The following is a 9091-nucleotide window of genomic DNA, read 5'->3' as shown; positions in this document are numbered from 1 at the left end:
AGAAATTTGCTCATAAAAGTTTTATTAGTTTTAAATGACGTGGTGATTAAAAATTACTAATAATATTAGAGAATGATATCAATTTTATTTTTATGCTAATTATAAATTATTGGTTTAATGTAACGTATAAAACGCCTTGCATCTTAGAAATATTTTGCTTGTATTTAATTCAATCTCTTGCCTCTTAACGGAATAATCAGGCTCTGTTTATGGAAAGCGTTATATTTATGATCCAACAAACCCACGCTGAAAACGTGTGCTCAACACCTTTTAATAGAGCTTTTAAATGCATTACAAAATTATTTAACCACCACAACACTCGAGATTCCAATAAATCAGTATTTATTTTCTTCCTGATGTCGTTAGGAAACAACAACAAAAAAAATATCTTCCTTCCGACAACCACTAAACAAACTGACATAAGTCTTTTTAATTATTGTCCGGTGACAGTAAAGAGTTCGCTTTTAAGAAATTAAAATTCCACACTTCCTTCCTCCAACCCCTAAAATAGAATATTCGTAAAACGGTCTCTTCCGAGATCGGCATTTAACAGAGCAAGAAGTTGTCAGCTTCCTGTCTCTTTCGCCATTTTTTTGTCGAACAAAATCGTTTTCGGAAATCGATGAATTAACATCCTTCAAGAAGCGGGGAAAAAAATTAAAACATTCTTTTTACTGATTGAGAATGTTGTGGGTGCATAGACCATGAATAAAAACATAGCCACCCCCACACCTCCCTCCATCTCTATTCCGTGATTGGGTGGACAAGTTGAGTAGTTCATTGTTTCCTGGTAAAACCATGCTCTCTATATTTTAATGAAAATCGTTTTCCCTCTTCTCAATGTGACTTAAGAACATCAGGTGTGAGAGTTTCAGTTTCATTCTTTGTGCTGCAATCGCGGCATCGTGAGTTGCTTAAAAATTGAATTTTAAAAAAATTCTCGACACTTTATATAAACATCAAATATTAAAAAGGTAAGCCCTTGACTTAGCTTACAATTCTTTTCAGAGAAGTTTCTTATTTTTGAACATATAAAATTTACATTCTTCCTTTATTATTATTTAATGAAAATGTTCTAAGCCAAACGACTTTTGAATTGGAAATATTTTGAGCCAAGAAAATAAAACATTAATATTCGTTTTATTTTAGAAATTTATTTTTAAATCTACTCCAAATGTTTTTTAAAATTATAGTAGCGAAAAAAAAATTTAAAATATAATGATGGTTAGAGAAACTACAATGTTATTACAAAGGTACGAAAGCGTATCATTATTTAGTTTATTTTTTACTAAATTAGTTAGAACTGTTTTAATCTTTTAAAACGATTTCTGGGTACTTGAATTTTTTTTAAAAAAAATTGTGGTCACTTCTTATAAGTGGGAAATGTTAAAACTTTCGATTTTTTCTTTCCATTTTTTTCTTTTTCTATTGTGACTACTAATATCAATTTGTTATCTCAAAAATGTGTTTTAATTCTTCACTCAAGTTGTTGATTTATTTATTCTTTATACTGATTTATTGAATTTTTGTACGATTTTATAAATAACCTATTTTTATCTATAGTTAACTAATAATTAAGAAATTTAACGAAATCAAGTAACGAAATCAAGTCACCTTTCATTTTTAAAAAAAATTTGCAGTTTGTGATTAATAAGTATAAGTCGCCCTTAAGCGTCACCTTTAGACAGAAAAGAAATTTTATTTGTTAATTTGCGTAGATAATTATACGCACAGAATTTATTTATATGTTAAGAAACTAATATTTTTGATATATTTAATCTATTAAATGTCTTTTATTGGACACAGTTATTAAATTTTAAGGTTGCAAACATTTTTAAAATTAAAACTTTCTTAAAATTTACGTTTTAAAAATATTTATAAACTGAAAATTCGGCTTCTTTGTTCAATAAAAAATAAATTTCAATAATAAATTTAAGTAAAATGTTCAAATATGCTAATTATTTGCGTAATAAATAAGGAAGTTTCAGAAATATTATTCCCCATAGTTAAGCATGAGGGTAGTGGAATCTTTTTTTCTGTCTAATTGGAATCCTTAATAAATGTTATTCAAATGTGCTATTAACATAAGTTTTAATGAGTAAAAAACAATCTGTGTTCCTTAAAATATTTTTCAAAGCATAAAAAAGGCTCATTTAAATAAAGAGGTTATTACATAAACTTTATAAATGGATAATTATATAAATTGACATTTTATTGAATTTAAGATTAAAAAAAATTACATTTTTTAAACTGTTATAAATGCTTATTGGTTAAGATTTTGCACCACGGAAGTGATAAAGTTTAAATAGCTTCCAGTGGCTTATCTCTTCTCTACTTCATGTATTATGAGCTTCATTTTTCAAACAAAAAGTGTGAGTTAATTTTTAAAAAAATTTAGAGCAGCTGTATTACTTTTTTTAAAAGTATACTTTAATTCTATTCTAGCCTAAGTACCCTCTTGTGACTTAAAACAACGTTGAGAAACTAATGAACTCTATGATAAAACAATATTGTTTCGGAAAAATATGCAAATTTTTCATTTAAACAAATATTTGAATTCTGGCTTATACAAACCATAATAAATTGAATTCATCTTCTTTAGGAGGGATTATTGCTTTTACCAACCTCAGTTATGTGAACAATAAACAATGCTACGACCAATACCGGCACTCTTTATAATTGTATACTCGGCATTAAAGCTCAAATACTACTGATATAAATTAATTTATTATTACGTTACTACTGTACATGTTTTTGCTCGAATGAAATCCTCAAAATTTAATGTTTTAATTGAACCTTTTGCAACAGCAAATTTATTTTATCACGCAAATTATTTTTGCTGCTGATTTTTTTGAGGAAAATGCGACACGTGTGCGCGAAAAGAAGAACGCAAAAAGAAAAGAAAAAAAGAACAAGAAAATATTGTTTCATTATTTTTGCGTGTAGTTTTTGTATTTTTTATATTTGTTATTATTATTAAATATGTTGTTGAAGATGCGTTAATTCAGTCATTAAAATGGTATATGCAAAGGTTTGAAAATTAGAAACCGATGAATAAAAGAATTTTTAAGTGAAGCATTGACAAAATGAAACATTCAAACAATTATTTCTGAAAACTTTCAATTGCAAATCATACAATTATAATAGTTAACGCAACTCATTAAATTAACCTCACTAATGAACTTTCGCAAATAAAGAAATATGCGAATGCTGAAATGGTTAGGGGTTCCTTATTATTTTACCAAGCTTATTTCACTGTATCTATCTGTGGAGTTAATTTGATTAAACCTTAGAAGAGAATGAAAGATAAAGGATTGTTACGTGGTTATTAAAATAAACACAAGACAAACTTGATTTTAAAACAGAATACAAGTTGAAGCTTAGATCGTGGGTGTATGGGTTGAAAAAAATTGCTATGTTTACTACGCAAACTGTCTTTTTTTGTTTAAATTTTTTTATTTTTTTAAAAGAATTATTAAATATATGTTTAAGCTCTGCAGCAAAAAGTAATAATTAGAGCAATTGAAATCATATAATTATTGGTGCTACAATCATTGTAAAGCCCTGACTTCCTTTAAGGCTTTTTGTCTTTCCACGCTAGTAGTTACCACTTTTTCTTCTAACTTTCAATTTCTCCAAGTTTATCTCGACTTGATGTCTTCATCTAATTCTTGGCCTTTCTCTGTGTCTAAAAAGATATCACCTATCTAAATTTACTTAATTACTGAAATTTTCTAGAAAGAGCCCCTCTAGAAAGAAATCTAGGTGTACCCCTCTTGCAATATAAGGAGGCTTATAACCATTAACACTGTGCTGCAGTGTTAACAGGAAAAAAATCTAAACAAATATACGAAAGCAACATCGGGGAAAAAAACTAAAAGATTGTACCGGAATAAGTAGATTAAAAAAATAGTTTAATATAACCAACGCAAAGCATTTTAAAGTTTTTTTTCTCCATTATTATACTCAAATTAATTATGCTTGCACAAACAATATTAAAATGCTTTTCGTTATCATTTGTTTTGTGTAACTTCATATTTCATTTTTTTTTCAAATTTTTTTTCTAAAGGTACGGAAATCTACCTGATGATATCTTCTTTTTTTTATTTTCAGCTGACCAATATGAGTAAAAATATTAGAAAATACAGTATTTTTCTTGCAACTGTCCAAATATGTTGCCTTTTGACACCATCACATGCTATGTTTGATTTCTTCGGGGGAGGAGGTGGTGGTGGTGGGGGAGGCTCCGATGTTGCTGAGATATTAGCCGCAGGACTTATTACTAAAATGCTGATGGAAGACTTTTTTCATATTCAAGGTGCTCCACTACTCCAGTCATTGCGTCATCAGTTCATTGGCGGATACAGTCCACGTCATCCTCCTGTCCATCATCAAGTTCGCCACTACCCTCACATGATTGCTCCAAGAGTTCCGATGGCAATGAGCGCGCAATACGTCTACCCAATGGTTCCACGTCATCCAGTCCATTTGATGAGTCAAGCTTCCTACATGCAACAAGCCCGTCACCCAATAGTTGCAGCACCATGGAATGGACACTATGGAGACCTTCGTGGATCAGAAACATTTGTAAATGCCTACCTTCCAGTGCAGCAAGAACGCAACACTCCTCCATTTATTGAGGCTTTATTAACAAATGAAGCACTCTCAGCAGCAACTCTTCTTCTCAACTCCGACATTTTGGAAGATGATGAAGAGGAAGAGGCGGAAGTCGAAATGAAGGAAGAAGTAAATGATGTTTCAGAAGTTCCGGAGAAGCAAGTTGAAAACCGATCAGAGACTTTCGAAGCATCCGGAAGTGAGAATGAATCCAGGTATATATTGCCACGAATTGTTCGCCACTTTGTTCAACGAATCATGAGGAGGGTTGAGCAACACCGATAAATTACAAGAAAAAGGAGAAGAAATTATTGAGATGATTAACGATTTGCATGAAGAAAGGAGAAGATATTATTAAGACGACTAACGATTTACACGAAGGAAGGATTTGTAGGATGATATAATCATATCAAAAAGAACTAAAACATGCATGGCATTATAAAGATTGTTAATTTGCTGCTAATTATTGAGGTTTCGTGTTTTATTTAAGAGAATGTAATTCCGTATCACTCTTTTATAAGTACAAAAACAAATGGGTGATACATCTGTCAAAATTTCCTCAAGTTCTGTCGTAACTTAAATTAAACTAATGATAAGTGAGCTGAAATATTAATTGGTACAAATTAAGTTAGACACTTTTCAATATTTCCATACTTTCTTCCTTTTAAATTTAACTATCAAACTTTACATTGGTTATTTAATATAATGATTTGAATTGCAAATAATTTTTTCGTTTATCGAAGTGATTAACAATTTCAAATAATTCAATGAATTGTTTACTATTGAGTCTAATTTAGTTCATATTATTTTGCATACTTTATCACTCTTTCTGTACTAACATAATACTTTTTTAAACAAAATTTCTTTCAAAAATACAAAAAAAGCAATACCTCTTTCAACTCATTGTATTTAGTTATGATTCTTACTACCATTTTGTGTTTTATTATTTTAAGAATTTATGTTATATTTACAATTTAAAAAGTCCTTTAATGTTAAACTTCATATGATGCTTGACTTAGCTTGCAATTTTTAAATAAATTACGAATTGCAAAAAGAAAAACCCCCTCCAAAAGAATAAATAAATGAAAGACTAGAATTGTAATCGAAGGGAAATGGGAGAGTAGTACAGTCTTATGAATTAACAGCTCTTTCGAAATCAAGCTCTTAAAAAACAGTTCTTTCTTTATGTATTAATCCATCAGTTTTCATTTCATTTTCTTATAACAAATGTATCCTCATATTCAAATTTAGAATTATTTAATTTCTTTAAAAAAATTGCTTTTTGCTCTTTAAAGTGTAATTTCTTTGCAAAAAATAACAACTACTCTCTACTAGCATTGAAACATTACATCGATTTTAAGACGGGGGGAAAATTTGCATTATACACAGGTTTGAACTTTTTATTTTGGTATAAAATCTAGTTTTCTATAAAAAACACTTTTTGGAAGATAATAATTTTACTTTATTGCTCATAAATTATGGAAATTTAAATTTTGATGTGTTTCTTATACATAAAGGAATACTATTATAAGTTTTGATATTTTGAAAGCTCAACCTTAAGACCCTCGATAGAAATTATTGCCCAATTTTCGATAATTTATAGCATCAAAAATAATAAGGATATTTCTTCTACTTCAGAATGCTCGGTAACTTACATCACTTATCAATGAATCTTGTGTTAGCATTTTTCATGTAATTTTTTTGAAGTATTTATTTTAATTGCAACTAATTACTGCTCTACTGCCTGAATTTGGTTATATTACTGCATTTTTTCCTTAAAAACAGTTATTCTTTCACTTATTTTCATCAACTTATCGAAGAATATTTCGGTCATTAGTTTCCTTTTCGTCTTGCATGTAACAGCAATTAACTTTATTTTATTTACTAACCTGACTAACATCTTTCGACAACTTCTTTTACTCTAGGATTAATATCTTAAAAACTTTCCAAGTCTAAGTGTCTTTTTTAATTCCTTCATTTTAATTTTTCTTCTACTTTAACATTCGTCTACTTTCATAATTATGTATTAATTTATATTTAAGAAATATTATTAGCAGCACTTATTTAATTTTTTAATTATATAGAAAAAAAGTTTTGCTCTTGCTTCTTTTAAGGCAGTATCGGAAAAAAAAATTGTGTAAAATCTAGTCTAATTTTTTTAATGTCATTGAAATGCCCAAATATTTTTTATCTGGCTATTACAAAATTATTCTCAATTGGATAATTCACTTAATATGTAATCTGAATACTACAATTTCTTAAATGAAGAAAAAAAAACTTTTTTTTCTCTACTACTCTTTTTCAAATGATAATTTTTAACGTTTCTTCCATATTTGTAATTTATAACCAAAACTCGGTACGCAATTCATTTAGAAATTTACACTTATTTTTTTAGAAATTAACATTAGTTAGATGTTTTATCGCGGTTCTGGTCTTGAATAGGTTGCGTAATTCATAAGTTACGTAAGTTGCGTAATTCATAGAATCATAAGAATCATAACAACGATATTTTCAATTTAAGATACCAACGATATTTCGAATACCAACGATATTTTGAATACCAACGATATTCTTTTAAATTCTTTGACTATATTAGATTGTATATATGTAAATATGTGAAAATTATTGTACAGTTGATAATCGTAATTGACTTTTATTTTACCTGTTATATGCATTTGTTTTGCTATAGATATGTATTTAGTTGCATATTTTTTACAAATAAATTGTAAATTAATAAGGTAAAAGTTTATAAAATCACATAAAAATTATTATATGACACGTGAATTTTAATTTATAATTTTTACCAATTACGTACACATAAAATTGATCTCTGATATATGTTTGTAAAGTTAACTATAATGAATTTTCATTAGAGACTTTCAGTAGAGTGCTTTAAATATATGTAAATATGTATATATGTTAAAATAATATTGTTGTATTAAAAGATCATTTAACGTTTAAATAAATAAGAAATGAATAATTTAAAGGTTTCTTGGGTAAGTTATTTATTTATTTTAAGAACTTTGGATTATTACAAGGATCTCATCTACGATAGAAGTGAAATGTTTTTTCCAAATATTTACATGAAAGAAACTATTTTTACAGAAGTAAAAATTTTTTTGTTAAATATAATTACAACATAAAAAGAAAATAAGCAACAAAAAAAAACTCGGTGCAAGATAGCTAATAATTAATTAAAGATCATTAATAAATTACGGAATTCGGAGTTACTTTTGGAAAATTATAACAAAGGTCCAATATGCTCTAACCTGGAATGATGAAGTATATAAAGAAAATGCTGGTACAAAAGCTATTTTGTTTCCTTTATAAGTTTAAGAAATTAATTACAACAAAAAAATTGCTTTAATATTTTAAAATTTGGGTGTTTGTAAAAATAAGTGCAAATTTTCATTAATTTAATTCAATCAAACATATTTAATCGTTATTTTAAACCGAAAATATTCTCTTAATAGACTAAAAATATTTACTAATTCATCTCAATTTGTTTTTATAATTAACTAAATTATATTGTCTCCTAATTAATGTATTAAATTGATATTAACTACAAGTTCTAACAAGTTCCTAAAATATTTATTCTATTTAAAATGCTTCCAAATATTTCACAACACAATCAGTCATAATTTAAAAATTATTATATATCATGATTTTAAGCTCTTAGCATCACTTCAGGAAAAGCAATTTAACCCAGTCAATACAGCAAATATTTTTGGAGACAAAATCTTCATAATCCATTTTTTTTTGCTATATATTAACCATTTTCAATTAAACAAAAAACATCTTTGCAATCGAAGGGAATCGTTTTGTAATTCTTATTCATACAAATTATACAACAGAGGTGAAAAGTTGTCGTTTTTTTTTAAAAAGTGGTGAAATAAATATCGCGAGTACAAAAAAAAGTAGTTGGTAGCGATTTGTGGCAACTTCTTTTAACGTTAGTGCTGTAACGAAACAAGGGTCAAATGTAACTAATTTTTCGGTTTTGATTGGTACGAATCTTTGCTGGTAAGTCAATGGGCGTTATTTGAATGCCCCTGTAGCCGAGCGTTAATAAAATTACAAATAAATAATATTTTAACTGGCCATAACAGCTAATTTATCATTTTGACCACACCGGAAATTGCGAAGCTTTGATGCTTCGCAATTGAATCTCTGACGCTCGTGAAGTTTTGATGCTATTTCAAAGGAAGGGAACATATTTTCTCGGTAATTTTCAATATAGGGTAAACCAACCAGTGAAGGAACACTACCTAGTGAAGGAACATTTCATATATATTGATTAAAAATAAGAATTTGAAAGTTTTTCTTTAGATTGATTGGTAACAATAGCTTACTGCCAAACAATAGGAAGTCATCTAGCGATGTTTTGCATTACCTGGTCAAATAGACTTCTCTGGAAAAATTTTTGAATTTGTTATTATCTCTGCAACACCTTGTTTCTTTGAAAAAATTATAA

General features: G+C 28.0%; 1 protein-coding gene across 1 annotated transcript; it reads left to right on the top strand.

The window, feature by feature from the left end:
* Positions 1-630: 630 nt before the first annotated feature.
* On the top strand, positions 631-7597 carry LOC107438983 (uncharacterized). The gene is made up of 2 exons (XM_016051418.3): positions 631-974; positions 4114-7597. Exon 2 carries the CDS (start codon positions 4123-4125, stop codon positions 4900-4902), a length of 780 nt encoding a protein of 259 aa, XP_015906904.1. The 5' UTR covers positions 631-974; positions 4114-4122; the 3' UTR covers positions 4903-7597.
* The last annotated feature ends 1494 nt before the right edge of the window (positions 7598-9091 follow it).

Source organism: Parasteatoda tepidariorum, chromosome 2 (assembly GCF_043381705.1).
Source record: "Parasteatoda tepidariorum isolate YZ-2023 chromosome 2, CAS_Ptep_4.0, whole genome shotgun sequence".
NCBI classification, from domain to species: domain Eukaryota; kingdom Metazoa; phylum Arthropoda; class Arachnida; order Araneae; family Theridiidae; genus Parasteatoda; species Parasteatoda tepidariorum.
The sequence above is the reverse complement of the archived record's forward strand: the minus strand, read 5'-3'. Positions and strand labels throughout refer to the sequence as shown.

Coding starts and splice junctions, on each gene's coding strand:
- LOC107438983 (XM_016051418.3), top strand. CDS start 4,123: ATGAGTAAAAATATTAGAAAATACAGTATTTTTCTTGCAACTGTCCAA.